This window comes from Amphiura filiformis, chromosome 4 (genome assembly GCF_039555335.1).
Source record: "Amphiura filiformis chromosome 4, Afil_fr2py, whole genome shotgun sequence".
NCBI classification, from domain to species: domain Eukaryota; kingdom Metazoa; phylum Echinodermata; class Ophiuroidea; order Amphilepidida; family Amphiuridae; genus Amphiura; species Amphiura filiformis.
In genome coordinates, this window is record NC_092631.1 from 65,412,470 (window position 1) to 65,429,277 (window position 16,808).

Sequence of the window (16,808 nt, forward strand, 5' to 3'; positions counted from 1 at the left end):
ACCATGAATTTTGGGTATGGGGCAGAAATTCTCGTACTGTGAAACGAAATTATTTCGTTTCACAATAGCTCACAATCACCGTGACAGCAAGCTACAGCACGAGAATCAATCTTGATTCTTGCAGAATAAATTTGCAGGAATCATTTGATTCTCGCAAATCAACTTCTGTGTAAACTACAAACGTTTGCGGGAATCAACTTTGATTCACGCAAATCTGTTTACAAGAATCTTTGTGAGAATCGAGTCTCTGATTCACGCCGAAATTCTGACCCTGTGGGGGGAGGGGGCAAAGTGAATTTCAGGGGGAATCAACCAATTTTGCGCAAAATTGATGCAAAAAGTGAAAATGTCCGTAATTTTGGTTAAAAGTTGGAGGGGGAAACTGGGGGGGGGTAGACGTATTGGGGGAAAATACAGTAAATTAGGAAACGCATTTTTGCAAGTATTTTATACGACGTAGGCCTAATGAATTTGCACAACTTTATCATGTTTATAATGTTCACTAGCCTGTGAGTAAATGTTTTCACGCATTTTACCTTTTATCACAAATAACAATGATAAAATCACCGGATATTGTACAGGGTGTCTCAATAAAAATAGGCCCTATGGATGTCGGCAGTACTATGAAATTAAAACTTTTTTAAAGATTCAAAAACCACAACGTTTCTTCTTTACAATGGTGCACAAAACATCAAAATTGGGATTTTACAAATAGACCCATTTTTGGACCGTTCCAATGTGCTGCATTGTAGTTTAGAATGTACAAAAAAAAATAAAGCAAAACTCTCAGTCTTACGAGTTAAGCAAAAGTAACCAATCAAACAATCTCTCAAAGAATGTTTTTCACAACTTTCTGTTTGGGTTAACAATATGTGAAAATAATCTTTTAAAAATATTGTTCAAACATTTCTCAAGTAACACCGTGGTCAAGGGGGTCACATTTCAGGGACTGTTCAAAAACACTTGTAAGGGGGGGGCATGATGAAAAAAAATTTCATGGGAAAAATTTTTCGGGGCCCCCCTTTACAGACCTCAAAAATTCAGCCCCCCCCCCCCCTTCTTAAACTTAATTTTTCCAGGAAAATTTGAGGTCATTTTTTCAGGGCCCCCCTTAGGAGGGTCAAAATTTTCCAGGCCCCCCTTTTTGCATCAGCCCCCCCCCCAACAAGTGTTTGTGAAAGGTCCCTTAGTTCAATAGTATACATTATGTGAGCAGAGAAACGCGAAAAAGGGTTCTTTTCCAAGAATGAATCTCATGAATGGCGCTATAGTTGATGCACGACTAGTGATTTTCAAAACAACGAATATGATTGGTTGGTTGGTTGATGTTTTTAACACAGCAGGACTGAGAGTTACTTCATTTCTCCCCCCATTCTAAACTACAATGCAGCACATTATGTGTTCTGCCCAACGGTCCAAAAATGGGTCTATTTGTACAATCCCAATTATCTCAGTAACGCGTGAACAGATTTTGATGATTTGTGCACCATTTTAAGGAGGAAACGTCATGGTTTTTGAATCAACAAAAAAGTTTTGATTTTACTGCTGACATTTTATGTTTATACGTCCCCCAATCCACAGAGCCTATTTTTATTGAGACACCCTGTATTTCAAGGCCTATACAATAATTAAATCAGCACAGCCCTTAAATATCTCAAATTTCCAGCCATTTCCAGGTACTCTCCAACAAGCTCCAAATAATTAGCTACGTCATCAAACAAATTCTCTTTCCGCGGGTCGCCCCCGTCTGGAAAAAGCATGTGTTCCAATACACATGATGCATTTATTTGCAGATGAACATTAGCATGAAAACCACAAGCAATTGATTTTTTTTCTGAAGAAAGTTCAAGAAACCAGCAGGAACGATTTGGCACGATTTATATATTTCCGGGATATATTTATGGTAACCAGACCTGGAAGCATCACCATATAAGCACATGATAAATTTTGCCAGTTACCAAAGTTTTAAAATTGAAATCTAACCAGACGCGGGTCGTTTGGATAACATATTTACCAGACAGAACAGATATATTTAAATTGGAATTTGCAATAGTATCATCTTGGATTTATTGTCCATGATTTCTCAGGTTTTAGTAACATCTATGCATTTTTGAGTAGAAGCATCCTACAATATTGAGCCCTTTAACATCTGCCATTATCAACTTTGGAAATTCGGCATATTTTTCAAAGTGAAATTCTACTTTTCTTTGGAATCACGAATTGGACCTCGCAACTGACAATATTAAAGTGTCGTTCCAAACAAGCTGAAACATCATCGTTATTTTAGAAAGTTCGAAAAAGACAATTATAAGAAGCTGCGACAGAAACAGTTCCTGTCTATTAAAAGACAACTCCTGAACATTCTAAACTCAGCAGTCATCGGTCTATGCTCAAGGGGAATACAAAATCTCTTACGGTCCAAGAAATTAAAGAAACAAAGTGGACCCCCTCGATTGTAACCCGGCTGTGGTATCTTCCAGTTGTTGATACGGACAGTGCATCATCTGTTTCCTATCAAAACCACCATTGGTGTGATTAGTGGTCCAGATAATCAGAATTGCTTCTCCAACACAGCTTTTCACATACGTGCCATTTCACAACTGAAAACCATGGCGAAATCCAGCCAAGTTCTGACTTTTGTAGTGTTAATCTTTATTGTTGCAATATGTGCCTCCCCAGTGCCATCTGATACAGACCAAAAGGTAAGTTTGGTTAATATACACTTTCTTACATAAAAAATATATAACATATTATTATATAAATGTGCGCGAGTTCGTAAAGGTCATTGAATGCTGTCACTTGTCATGCTTGTCTTGAATTCACTTGCACCGCTGTGTGACCATCTCTGATTTTAGACCCTATTGTGAAAATGTAACAATATTTTCATTATTAAATAATTAGCAGACTGATCGATCGGGTGTTAATTGAAATTGAATTAATTAGCACCTGCTTAACCTGTCGCATTTACTTTTGGTCGCAATTAATAAATGACAGCACCATGCCATGTTACTCAAAATTGTGTAAAAGCTGCTTGGGAAACCCACTCTATTGTGTCATATCTGTATATACTTTAGAGTTGAAGAATTGAAACAAAAGACATATTATTTTGAAATTCCCATGTAGTAGAGTAGGAAATCATATTAAAAGCCATATAGCCTACAATCAATGATATAAAATGAGTAAATTGATTAAAACTGTAAAGTGTTAAGATAAATAAATACAAATATTGTGGCCCGATTGTGGCATGCATATTTTAATAGCACGATTGGAAAAAAAAAATTTCTGCAAAATGTATGCTGTACTTTTTCAACCACCCATCCAACGATCACGTTTTTACCAAAGGGGGTTTACCATGATTGTTTACCACATTATAAACACGTCACATCTGTTATGGCGCTTACGTTCATTGCCAAATTTAAGCCGTGAAAATTTAAATTACTTTTGCAACTTTTGGAGTTGGTGCTAAAATGAATTCTCCGGGATGAATTCATGACACTTCTCTGATTTGACCCTGTGCTGTGCCCTTGTTCAGATAAAACTTCATTTGACAGTAGGGCCAGTGCAAAAGAATTAGTGGGGCGATTATGTTTGGGGTTTTCAACAGGTGTATGTTTTTATGAGGTTTCGATGAAGCAAAAATGCTCAGTAAATCATGACTAGTATTAGTAAAGAGTTTGCACGTGGTATGGTTGTTATCCAAGTAGTAAATAAATAAATGAATAAATAGATATAGTTAAATAAATAAATAAATAAATAAATAAATAAATAAATAAATAAATAAATAAATAAATAAATAAATAAATAAATAAATAAATATATAAATATATAAATAAATAAATAAATAAATAAATAAATAAATAAATAAATAAATAAATAAGCAAACAAACAAACAAACCAATAGGCCTATATCATTGCTAAAACGCTAAAAACAAGTGTCCCAGGGAAATTTGCACTTGATTGTAGGCCTATTACTTTAGTAAACTCTCTCATTATGACATCATGTGTTATGAAATGGTTTGACTACAAAAACGATTCTCTTATAAATGCATACTGGTACGCACAGATCAATACACCCCAGTACACGGATATGTTTATACACTGTGGTTTATACTACATGATTAAGTGCATAGCATCATATTAAGAGCTGTATGAGATCTTGTGGAAAATAAGCATATATGTGATTGGTTTTGTCAAAACCTCACTAAAGTGCTCCCTTCATGCAATCAGAATTTCTTATATCGAACGAAAGCTAACAGTATAGTTTCCCCTACGTCAATAGATAACACAATTGAATGTTTATAAGCGAATGTGGTAAATATGTTGAAAACAACTTCCAAGCACAATTTTTGACCAAAATGTAAGCCAAAACCTCGAGCATTCCTTACAATATTTTTTAAATTTGATCATGTCATTAAATGAAAGAGCACACTTATATTGTGCTTAGCTTTATTTCAACGAGCAATGGCCAATTCCATGCACACTTTGGGCCAATTCTCTTTAAATTGCAAATCTTGTGCAAAAAGTTATTATTTTTGCCTGTTTTGTCATACGGTTGTAAATTCAATGATCTATGACTTTGCTAAAGAGTGCTTACAAATTGGTATGTAAATAAAATACCTCGGTTCGTTCTACTAAAAACAATGTGCCGTGAAGAACTCTTCGCTGGTACACGGCTTTCACAGCAAGTTTTTAATTCAATCATGCAGAGAAACAAATGATATGGGAAATGAAAATGTTAGTAAACTATGTACTGATACATGCATGCATGTTGGCATGTAAACTCACAGTTTAGTACTTTACTATTCTCAATATCTGGTGACGACCCTTGAATGATATTGTGTCAAATTCTTTCTTTCAAAACGGATGTTATATTGGTATCGCGGTAGACGCGGTTCAACTGTCTATAATACAGGCTGTATCAAAATGATTGGCACCCAATTGTTCAAAAGACTATTTCTTCGAAACATTGCTACTCCGAATTAGGGTTTTGATTCTGACGGACTTTAGTCCAAACATGATATGGACATCACTCCGAAAGGTATTCCAAAGGGTATAGTCTGCAAATGGTATGACATTTAACCATGAACTGATGAAAGCAACAACCCTTCTGAATGATATCTTTGAAGAAAATACCCTTCGGAGCAAAAAAAACAACAAACAAACAAACAAACATTTGGAATAATAACCTTTCGGAGTAAAAACCGGTCTGAATAAAAACATTTTGGAGAAATTCGTGTTCGGATCCAATACCATAAAGTGCTTTAAAGGGCAAAAGCCCTTCGAAGCAAACCCCTTCGAAGCAAAAACCAGTGATTAGGAACTAATTACACTTCAGAATATTATGAATATGAGTACTGTTTGCAGGTTTATATTTCGAAGGGTTTTGCCCCGTAAGTATTCCTAAACGGTCTAAATCCGAACGGTCATTTCTCCGAAAGGTTTTTATTCATTAGTATCTATGGTTTTACTCCGAAAACTTATCATTCCGAAGGGCCAATGTTTACGATTGAAAATGACAGGTGTGTTTTTGCCAAGAAGGGTCGTTTCTCCGAAAATGTCATTTTTGAACTAATGCTCCTTCAGAATACCTTTAGGAGAAATTACCCATCATTTTTGGAGTAATTGCCCGATCGGATGACTATAGGAACATTAGGAAATATTATAATCTTTTGGAACAATTCCATTTGGACTAAGAGCCAACACTGATTTTCGACAAATGTTCCCGATAAACAGAAATAGCAAACTATACTCTAAACTAAAAGGAAATTTTTGGTCAAAACAGTTTTTTTACTCGTTTTAATACTCTTTTATCTGTTTTACCCTGGCAGGATTCATCGACGTCGCGTCAAAAGAGACGAAGTTATAATGTTCCAAGTCGCAAACAGACAGAATATGAGATTGGCGTGTTGCGAGGCTATTTAAATAACGCTGATTTATACTGTAAGTATAAATTTCCATTATTTTGTCAACTGTAACATATTTAATTAGAGGAGATCATTAACTAAACAAATATCTATAGGTGAATCCCGGGGATGAATCTTTCCTGGGGAGGTACTCAGTACAAATGACCATTCGGGGATGGGATGTGCCGCACCGTAAACATGGGTCACAATTTCGGTCAATTGGTGTATCAGTGACCCTTTTTTCTAAAAATCTCCCAAAACGCAAAATCTGGTGTTTTTTTCGTCGCCTTATGGAACAGTTTTGAATTTAACCCATAGAATTCACCGTTTTTTGTGAAAACATTCGTTTTTTGTTTATTTTTTTGGATAAGCGGTATTTTCAGTCAAATCAAGACTACTTTGGGACTCGAGTTGTCAGTGGTGTTGGGTAAAATTCTGATATTGAATAGTAAAGCAATAAAGCAACGTTTAAAAACTGCTCAATATACCGGGACCGACGCCAATGCCTTTGGTGCCTTTGGTGGTATTGATGTATTGATTTATATCACCGTGGTGTTGATTTATACCACCGAAGGCATCAATAATAGCATTGGTGCCTACCACCGAAGGCACCAATAATAGCATTGGTGCCTTTGGTGGTATGGAAGCTCGTCGTCGGGCCAGTCGTTTGAGCAGCTTTCTATATACTGTAGTCAAAACTAAACAAATCATAAACAAATCTTATTTTTGTTTTCTATTCAATATCAGAATTTGAAAGAGAAAAGGACATCAATATTGTGTATAAACAATACAATTTGTTACAAGATAACCAGGTTTGAACTTTGTGGTATATGAAACCCACGTTTGCAACTTCTTGGTAACCTCATCCGGGACCTCATCATATCATGCATGGTGCAAATGCATGGGTCATCAACATGGTAATATCCAAATAGCTTCAAAAGTGTCAATATTGAGTCAATCTTTTGTCGATGTCATGTGTATCCAAGAAAATGAAACGTATCATGGTTTGCCTTGCTGCCAAATGAAATGTTTCTGTGGTTTTCTTGTTAGGGACCGTTCACAAACACTTGTAAGGGGGGGGGCTGATGAAAAAAGGGGGGCCCTGAAAAAAATGAGTTTATATGCTTTTCTATGGGGTTGACCCATAATTTTCATGTCAAAAGGGGGGCCTGAAAAAATTTCGCGATGAAATTTGTTTGCATGAGGCCCCCCCCCCCTTACAAGTGTTTGTGAACGGTCCCTTAAAGCAAAACCATCAGTAATTGACTTCTTGATATTGTTCAATGACTTGCACGTTTCCGTTTATCATGTTTATTGCGGATGAGAGTTTAGTGTCATCGGGTATCTTTTGTTTAGAATCTGAAGACATTAACTCCGCCCATCATAATTCATAATTATTATGACAATAAACATGGGAGGCTGGTTATTCGGTCCTAAAAGTATAGCATACCATGCATCATACGTATAGAACTTAAAATCAAAGCAATATCAAAGCAGATCTTCTTGACAGCTCTGTATTGTCAGATAGGTCAAAGAGTATCCTACTTTACAAGGGTTCAGGTGTGAAAAGATAGCAGGGATGTTGTCAAACATATGTTTCATCAATTGAAAAAGTTGTTGTAGGTTAAAATGATATTCTGCATGTCTTTCAATTCGATATCAAAATACTTGGCGGATCAAAATTTACACAAATGTGCTTCCTTTCTCGTTCTTTCTCGAAAGTGCGGTTTAAACTTTCTGCTGGTTTCAACGTTTTGCCAACGTCTCCATTTTACACGGGCGTATCATTATTCATTATACAAGTGCAGTCAAATAAATTAAAGAGGAAGCACCGTCAGAGCAGTTCTTCTGTGGTGAAAAAACCTGGCTGGTTATCAAATTAATCAGTGACAAGGGTATCTCTGAATTTGACAGGTGCTAATTGATGTTTTAAAGTAATTGCATCAATTAGCACCTGTCAAATTTAGAGATAATATTATTACTGATTAATTTGATAACCAGGCAGGTTTGGTTCATCCCAGAAGAACTGCTCTGGCGGTGCTTCCTCTTTAAGTCAAATGAATTATAAAGCTCTTTTAACGGAAAATTGGTTGATTTTGCCCCCCCCCCCTCCTCCAAATTTATTTTGCCCTCCCAATGCCCCCAAACAAATTATTTATTTATTTATTTATTTATATTGATTGATTGATTGGTTGATTGATTGATTGATAAATTGATTAATTGATTAATTGATTGTTTGATTGCTTGCTTGCTTGCTTGATTGATTGATTGATTGCTTTTATCATTTCTTTTTTTCAATAGTCTGCAATGGTGATCCATACCAAGGTATCCAATGTCCTGAGGAACCTCGATGCTCATCATGGGAAGGCGTATGTGACGGCAAGCAAGTGTGTGCATTAAGGGCCAGGGAACAATGCCTGAACAAAACCAGAGAATCTTATGGAACTGTGGACGCGAGGCTTTGTGATGGAGATGAAAATGAGGCTTGGTGTTATTGGAAAAACCTTGCTCCGAAGAGTAAGTTACTCTAATTGTTTAGTGATTCTTTTTATGTTTATCGATATATTTTTAAGGCATATGCCTACTGGTATAGGTACAATAATTATGTACGCATGTATGTCATTTTGGGGGAATGCGGGCGAGCCACTCGGGGGGGGCAAAAAAAAAGAAGGGCGGCGGAAGAAGAATGGACGGCAAGAAAAATCATTAAAGAAAAAAGGGCGGGCCGAAGGGGCGGCAAGAAGAATTATTAATGAGAAAAGGGCTGAAAATTATGTAAAAGGTTAAATAAAGTTGTGAAACTAAAGAAACTAAATTCAACAAAAGATCCAAAGTGTAGATTAATTGTAAAACAAGTCCTAAACTATACATTCTGGCCATTTCAAGAGTATCCAACGTTGTATTTGGAAGAGGCGGGCTTTTCAATAAACATCAAAATTGATGGGTACCAATCATTTGTATGATACACCTGTATGTAATGCCAAAATGCCATTTCAAGATCAGGATTGCAGTACTAAATGCTTCAGTTTTCTTAATATTCTCAACTCAACCTATATCTATATGCAAGATATCTATATTATCAGATTTTTAAATTTTATCACACTTCTATAAGGACCTTATATCGACCGCTCAGCCTCAGTGCCAGACGTGGGTAAGTGCAATATAGGTGCCATGTGTAGCTGCCACGTGTAGATAAGTACATGTACATTATACTGTGTGTGAATTGTCACATTTTCACAGGGCAGCTATTGTTATTGCACACCGTTTACCCACTTCTGGCACTGAGCAGTCGGTATATGATTCTTTGAGAATGATTCTAATAATATGCATGTATGACCATGTCAAAACTTATTATTACAGGATGCGGCGAAGACATATTTTTAGATCCAGCCAAATCACGTAAATCAGCCAACATCAAGTCTCCAGGTTTCCCTCATCAAAACTATCCATCAGATCTGTTTTGCTTCTGGACAGTGAGTGTACCTGCTGGAAGAAAACTCAGTGTCAGGTAAGTTAGCTGCATGGCTTTATCCACAGATACTTTTATATACTAGTATTTAAGCAGGAGACGAGTAATAGACATATATAAACACTTTTGTTTGACCAGGGCTTGAAATGCTCATGATATGATTGATATCTACCAGTTAGACTTCAGTCCCTCATTTCAAATAATGAATTTTACTTTTGGTTTTGGTTACGTGGTTTCCTATTATCCTGCCTAAGGTACTGACATGATTATCGATATCTTTGTTTCTACCCTTTGCTAGAAACTTAAAATTTGTTCTTCAAACCCGATAGTCTGCGGTTTGTTTTTCGATTATGTAACAAACTGAAATGAAACCCGAAAATGCTTTCAAATGTTAAGTTTCTAACAAAGGGTAGAAGATATCGATAAAGATGTCAGTCAAGAGCTTAGGCAGGATAATAGGAAACTACGTGACCAAAACCATAACTAAAACTCAATATTTGAAATGACCGAGTCTACCCTTTGTTAGAAACTTAAAATTTGTTCTTCAAACCCGATAGTCTGCGGTTTATTTTTCGATTATGTATCAAATGTTAAGTTTCTAACAAAGGGTTGAAACAAAGATATCGATAATGATGTCAGTCAAGAGCTTAGGCAGGATAATAGGAAACTACGTGACCAAAACCAAAACTAAAACTCAATATTTGAAATGACCGAGTGTACGAGATCAAGTAATAATGCTACCCGCCCAGCTTAATATCATCATACTAACAAGGGAAGAGGCTAATACGCATCATACACTGCAAGGGATATAGAAATATTCAAACATTACCATGATTACAAACTAGCGCACCAGATTAAACTAATGATGTTTAATCGTTATTCTTAATATATCAATATACATGGGAAAGAAGAATCCGCTTCGCACATTAGCACACTTGAATTACAATGAAATCATAACATGCATTAACATGCTGATTCTTCTGTTTTATCTGCATATGCATGTTATTTTTCTCAATATGCCTAGCTGTTTAATTTGATGTCCGTTGGTAATTGCTTATCGCAAAATAAATGGACCATGAGGCGATATCTGGAGCTATTTGGTTTGTTGGATGTTGGGCTGAACTGCAGGCGTCCAGCATGCCAATCAATGTCAGACTAATTCAGACTTTAGTTTTTACTTTTTGTTGTTGTTGAAATTTTCAGGGTTAAGCGGTTTGATACAGAAGAAAATTACGATTATCTGTCGGTTGGTCACGGCGACGATCGCGACGATCCACGAAGTACTGTGATCTTCAAACACAGTGGTAGCAAGCGCCCGGAGCAGAGGGAATTCAATTCCAAGAGCAATTCCATTTGGATCACATTTAGGGCAGATGATTGGGATAGTAAATCGGGATTCATTATCAAAGTTCAGGATACTGTACATTACGGTAAGAAAATGAGCCCGGTACACGAGCTTTATATATCTCAGCTGCGATGGCATGGGCGTACAAGAGTCTTGGGGCTCCATGGACAAAGTCGGAGCAGTGCGGAGCCCTTTTAACATCTCCTTAAGGGGAGGGCACCTGAGGCTGAACCCTCGGGCCCCTGGACTTCGCCCTCCCTGTCCACCCGCCACGCCCCTGATGGGTTTTCTGCATAATAAAGGGCATATTATATAGGCTACATTAAGCCCAAAAAGAAACTTAAAATTTTTCACAAGGTCATATCTTAAAATCCTGTCCATCAAAATGAGCCAAAATTACACACAGGATTACTTCAATACACATGTCAAAACACATGTCAGTAACCAAGCAGTTGTCCAACAGACACAACAGCAAAATGCACTGACATGGAGCAGCTTCATGGGCCACATTCACAGTCCAATAATTGGCACCCAGCACAAGAAATCTGTGCGAATGTGAACAAGGTCCTTGCACAGATGATAATTCCCAAAGCGTAAGTGGAATGGTGTGGAATAAGACCTGTTTCTTAAAGAAAGTGCGTCAAAAGCAGAAAGCAGCACCGTTTTGTAAATTATCATCTGTTCAACGCTTCTCACAGAATTTTTGTGCTGGGTGTGAATGTGGTCCATGGAGCCGTTCCATATCAGTGTATTTATCAGTTGGACAACTGCTTGGTTACTGGATGAGTGTTTAGACTAGAGTACTGAGGCAATCCTGTGTGTAATTATGGTTCATTTTGATGGACAGGATTTTAAGATATGACCTTGTGAAAAATTATATGTTTCTTTTTCGGCTTAGTGTAGATGGTCAGTACAAATCTTGCAGAAATATATACCTTGCGCTGCTTTTATCACAAATTACCTTAATTAGCTTAATGAATTTACCAATGGACTTCTGTTTTATAAAGCACGTCAACAAAGTTTAATATTTACATGCATGATTGTGTTTCTTTGACTTCCAGATGCAGGAGTTGTGGGGCAAAATCCGTTTAACGCAGAACCAAATCGCGGTAAGTAAATGGACGCTTGCATGTACCAAATATCCAAATTATTGAGGCAAAAAAGGTTTTCCAGTTATTGAAAATATTATGCATTTTATATTTTATGCTATTATATCATAATTTGACTTATTAAAATTCACTTTATCTTCAGAATGTGGTAGCACCTTATTTGTTGATCCTCATGAAGAAATGTATCTGGAATCTCCAAATTATCCCAGTTTTTATGATAATTATATCGAGTGTGAATGGATAGTATCCACCAGTCCTGGCCGAAGATTCGAGATAGTGTTCCTTGACTTCAATACAGAAGACGGAGAGGATTTCCTAAGTGTTGGTAAGGATAACCTCGCATATCATTGTTGACGACGACGATGACGATGATGATGATGAGTGATGATGATGATGACCATGATGATGATGATGAGGAGGAGGAGGAGGAGGAGGAGTAGGAGGAGGAGGAGGAGGAGGAGGTTGGATGATGATGATGATGATGATGATAATGATATTGTACTTAGCACATCTCTTATGACGAAATGATGCAATAATGTTCAATCTTCGTTATCTGTTTTCTGGCGATACGGTGTGATACCCTGGCGTGATACAGTTTCATTTTCTTACCCCGTTCTATCAAGGTAATGGTATTTCAAGCAAAAGAGCCCCTATCCTATACAAATACAGCGGCGAAGAACCACCAAAGAAAATTACTTCCAGAGGATCAGATGTTTGGTTCAAGTTCAGTACAAGCTTGGCCATATCAAGGAAAGGCTTCAGGGCATTGTTGAAGGAAAAGCCTATTCAAGGTAGGGATAAATATGGAAACAAGAACAAAGTATGCAAATGATCAAGCCACTTTGAACCTGCTTAATTATATTTGTTTGTTAAGCTTTATCAACAAAGTTTTGGGGTGTCAATTTTATTTCAAAAATTAAACAAAAAATGTGAGAATATTTTCCCGTATTATACCTACGCTACGGAATAAAAACGGAATCAGTTTGTTACACGGGATGTCGTATTCAGATATTGAATTTGGGACCCTTTTACGCATAATTGCATGTATTCAGTGCCCCATATTGGGAAAATACAAATCAGGATGATGTCTGTGTCAAACGACCGAATCTGCAAGAAAGTTGGGGATGCATGGGGTGTGGAACACAAAGTGCCACTTTAACACAAGATTAAACATTATTTATGAATTTTTACATTACATTGTACATTAATCTTCTCTCACCTTCAGAATGTGGAGGAGCATATATCGTACCATCAGAAGGATCCTTACGAGTCACAACAGAGTATTACCCAAGCTACTACCCAAGTAATTCAGATTGCACGTGGAGATTCAGAAACCAAGCTGGACGAGGTCTCTATGTTAAGTTTAATGACTTTTACACAGAGTACGGTTTCGACCTGTTCTATTTTGGCACAGGATTCCAACCGGAGTTCAACTACACAAATGCTATCATTTACCAACACAGTGGTGATTCACTGCCTGTTTACAACGAGTTCATCATGAGAGTACCAGAGGTAATTAATAAGTTTGATGATATCAAAGTTATGATAAATAGTCAATATTGAATTTTGAATGAATCAAATAAGGAAGTTTTTTTTTAATATTTCGTCCATCTCGTCGGAGGAACATCTGATCCATTAGCTTCCACTTTCCTTCGAAACTGGCTTCCAGTTGCAGTAAATAGATTAGATGCATTTATTTTGTAGGATTGTAGATAAATAAGTCAAACATTGCTTGACAAATCCATTATAAAATCAGTGCTCACGACTTAGCTTTTGCCATCGATCATGTTGATGACCATAGTTAATCATGGTAAAAATTTAACAAATTGCAACGTTTACTAATTGAAACATCTTTGCTTGACAAATCCATTAAATGAGTACTCACGACTTTAGCTTCCGCCATTGGGGCTGGTGGCTTGATCACAAGTGACTTGGTCCACTGCTTTTCCCGCGAAACGGCTTGTGGACATTTCCCGGAAGTGATGATGTTTTTGTTTTGAGCAAAACTATTAAATTCTTATAATTACGAATTATCTTTACGCCTTGATTCGGGAAGGTGTAATGGGCTATTCCAGAAAATAGGTGCACACCCCCTATAGAGGAGTAAATTTTCAATCAAAGAAGTGTCCGGATTTCCAAGTCTGCTTTCTGAAAACGACTGGATTTCCAGTTGCCAACGTTACTGGAAAAAGCTTGGAAATTCAATCAAATGAAGGAAAAATCACGGAAATGTTGAAAATGAGCTCTCAAATTGCGGATTTCTGATTTTAACTATTTTTCTGCCGGATTTATTTGCCTTTGGGCACTTTAAAAGTCTGGATTTCCAACAGTCACGACTGGTCAAAAAGTCCGGATATCCGAACTCCTCTATAGGGGGTGTGCATCTACTTTCTGGAATAGCCCAATTTAGTCCTGCATCCATTCAGAACGCCAGCATGGCCAGTGTGGTCACTGCCACTGGTCAGTGAGGCTTTTGAAAAATGAAATGTAGCTGTTCTATCTTGGACCTTTACGATAACAAATTTGGTTATACACAAATACAACCTCACTATAAAATATTACAAAATCTATAGACTACTTGACTTGTGACGTCATTGCCCAGCAGTATGCACGCCAATTATGGCAATTTCGACTGTTCTTTGCCCTGCAGTGTGCATACGCATCGTAGTTTGCTCAGGGCGCGTGCATTTTAAACCACATTTCATATAGTAAGAAAGCCATTGAACAGTGTAGCGGCCGATCGTTCAAGCATATCGATAGACCAGTCCCTCGCCTTTGTTGATAAACAATGATGTCAAGTGGTCTATAGAAAGGTGTCCGCACTAGCGGCAGTCTCAGCTCCGATCCAATCTGCGTTCATTAACGACGCTTTTGTAATTTTATTACCACTTACATTACCTGTCATTTACTACAGGCTTGGATGAAGTTCACAACAGATGATTTGTCCAGCTTGAGGGGATTCTCTATTGAAATCTACGATGAACTCGCTGCTCCAAGGTAAGGTAGTCAATTATCGTGTTGATCCTTAGTCTCCTGTAACATGTGTAATAATGGTTCAGCACTGATTCTTACATCTAAAGATTGGACTTACATTAGTCTTGATAAAACTGACATGTCAATATAGAGTTGATTTGATGAAGCATCAAAGTCTCCATTTTGGTCATTTTAGCAAGATGTTTTCATTCAATCATTTCAGTTAGGCTAAACCTGGGCAACAAATGGAGCAAGAAAAACAAGAAATTTAATGTTTAAATAAATCGCTTTTTCCATTATATCTGTTTTGCATGCAGTCTTATAAAAATGAAGAACCGATCATAGTGGTCTTTTTTGTTTTTCTTGGTTGCAACCAAAAAACGATAGACCGGTCGTATACACGGACCTTTACTTCGCGTGTTTTATTAGATATGATAGAAGGTTCAACCGAGATGGCAAGTGAACATGGTGAATGGCAACTTCATTGATAAAGATAAACATGCCATGCAGATTCTATCATGTTATTTAAAAGTAGCATGCTATAAGTAAGCGTTCCTAATCGAGTTTCTTGTAATACCGTATATAAATTGGGTCCCTTCTGGTCACTTTCTCGTTATTGCATTTCTAGAAGTGGTGATGACGTCGTCGTGATCGATGAGGAAGAGCAAGAAGTAGAAGTAGTAATACCAGTAGAGAACGTAGAGGAAGGAAACTTGACGCCACCAGATGAAGAAGAAGTACCCTCTTACGATAGTTATGATAGTGGCTCGAGCGTATCATCGGCGTAACTTGCTATGTCAACAGAACCTGGATCCATGATTTCCATTTGAAACCATTTATATCATGTATCTTAGCAGCTCGATATGACTTTTCATTTCATGTTTAATAAACAAAAAGCAGCTATTAATTAGTTCAATAGAATTGGTTAGTTTATCTGGACATCAGGTTGGGAAATAAGAAGCACTGGACCAGGGGCTAATATATCATATCTGTAACTTATTCTGTAAGTCTTCCGCATGCTCATGGTTTGTTAATGTAATGCGAAGTATTGTTAGTTGTAAGTTCATACGACTAGTCCAATAAAATCATATTATACAGACGTTTCGAAATCGTTTATATTGCTCTCTTTGCCCGCAATTCTACCAAATATCTTCAAGGAAGTAATGCGAAGTGAAGGAAGATGAGACTAGAAACCACAGTTGTGTTTGACCAAACACGAATATCTATGCCCGTGACCACACCTAACCCCCTTCCCCTATTCACAAAACGAAAACTTATACCCCTTGGTATAAGCTTTAAATGATATAAGTATCATTATCATAACACCTAAAATATAAAAAAAAACCGCCCAATTGGGCGCCAAATGCAAAAGTTAGTGACCATCATGTGAAAGCCCTTGTTATAAACTTTAATTGATATAAGTATCATCCTCCTAGCACCTAAAATTGAAAAGCGCCCAATTGGGCGCCAAATCCAAAAGTTGGTGACCACCATGTGGAAGCCCTTGTTATAAACTTTAATTGATATAAGTATTATCCTCATAGCACCTTAAATAAAAAAGCGCCATGTCCCACAATGACAGCCTTTTGAGGTGGTCCAAGGCACCAATATCAAAATGCCTACACATTCCCTTTTAAGGGAATTTTTGTCAAGTGATCAATTTCCTTGACGTACGATTCGGGCCGTTATCATTGCAAACACAGGTAGCTAACAAAACGCTACCTATTGCGCTACACTGTGTTAATAGGTTGTACCTAGTTTGCTTTTTAAAGCCTTTGAACTTTGACCTCTGGGGTTGCGGCTACCACAGAATACATCTAGGGTCATGGGCCATCATTGTACCAAGTATGAACCCTGAGGACGCTGTAGTTCTTGAGCTAGAGCTGTTTGAAATTTTACACATATTGCCCCCTGTAGCCCATGACCTTTGACCTCTGGGGTCGATGTTACTGCAGGAAATATCTAAGGGTCATGGGCCATCATTGTACCAAGCATGAACCCTGAGGGCG

At 37.3% G+C, this 16,808-nt stretch overlaps 1 protein-coding gene across 1 annotated transcript; it reads left to right on the forward strand.

Annotated features, from left to right (window-relative positions):
- Positions 1-1,823: 1,823 nt before the first annotated feature.
- On the forward strand, positions 1,824-15,679 carry LOC140151206 (bone morphogenetic protein 1-like). The gene is made up of 11 exons (XM_072173464.1): positions 1,824-2,702; positions 5,829-5,940; positions 8,205-8,420; positions 9,264-9,411; positions 10,576-10,802; positions 11,779-11,826; positions 11,969-12,151; positions 12,450-12,617; positions 13,052-13,338; positions 14,741-14,823; positions 15,428-15,679. Exons 1-11 carry the CDS (start codon positions 2,610-2,612, stop codon positions 15,585-15,587), a joined length of 1,725 nt encoding a protein of 574 aa, XP_072029565.1. The 5' UTR covers positions 1,824-2,609; the 3' UTR covers positions 15,588-15,679.
- Positions 15,680-16,808: the final 1,129 nt, after the last annotated feature.

Bases quoted from the DNA above. Each gene is read 5' to 3' on its own strand.
- LOC140151206 (XM_072173464.1), top strand. From the start codon at position 2,610: ATGGCGAAATCCAGCCAAGTTCTGACTTTTGTAGTGTTAATCTTTATT. The intron at 10,803-11,778 runs GTAAGAAAATGA...TTTGACTTCCAG, and splicing joins TCAGGATACTGTACATTACG to ATGCAGGAGTTGTGGGGCAA. The intron at 14,824-15,427 runs GTAAGGTAGTCA...TTGCATTTCTAG, and splicing joins GATGAACTCGCTGCTCCAAG to AAGTGGTGATGACGTCGTCG.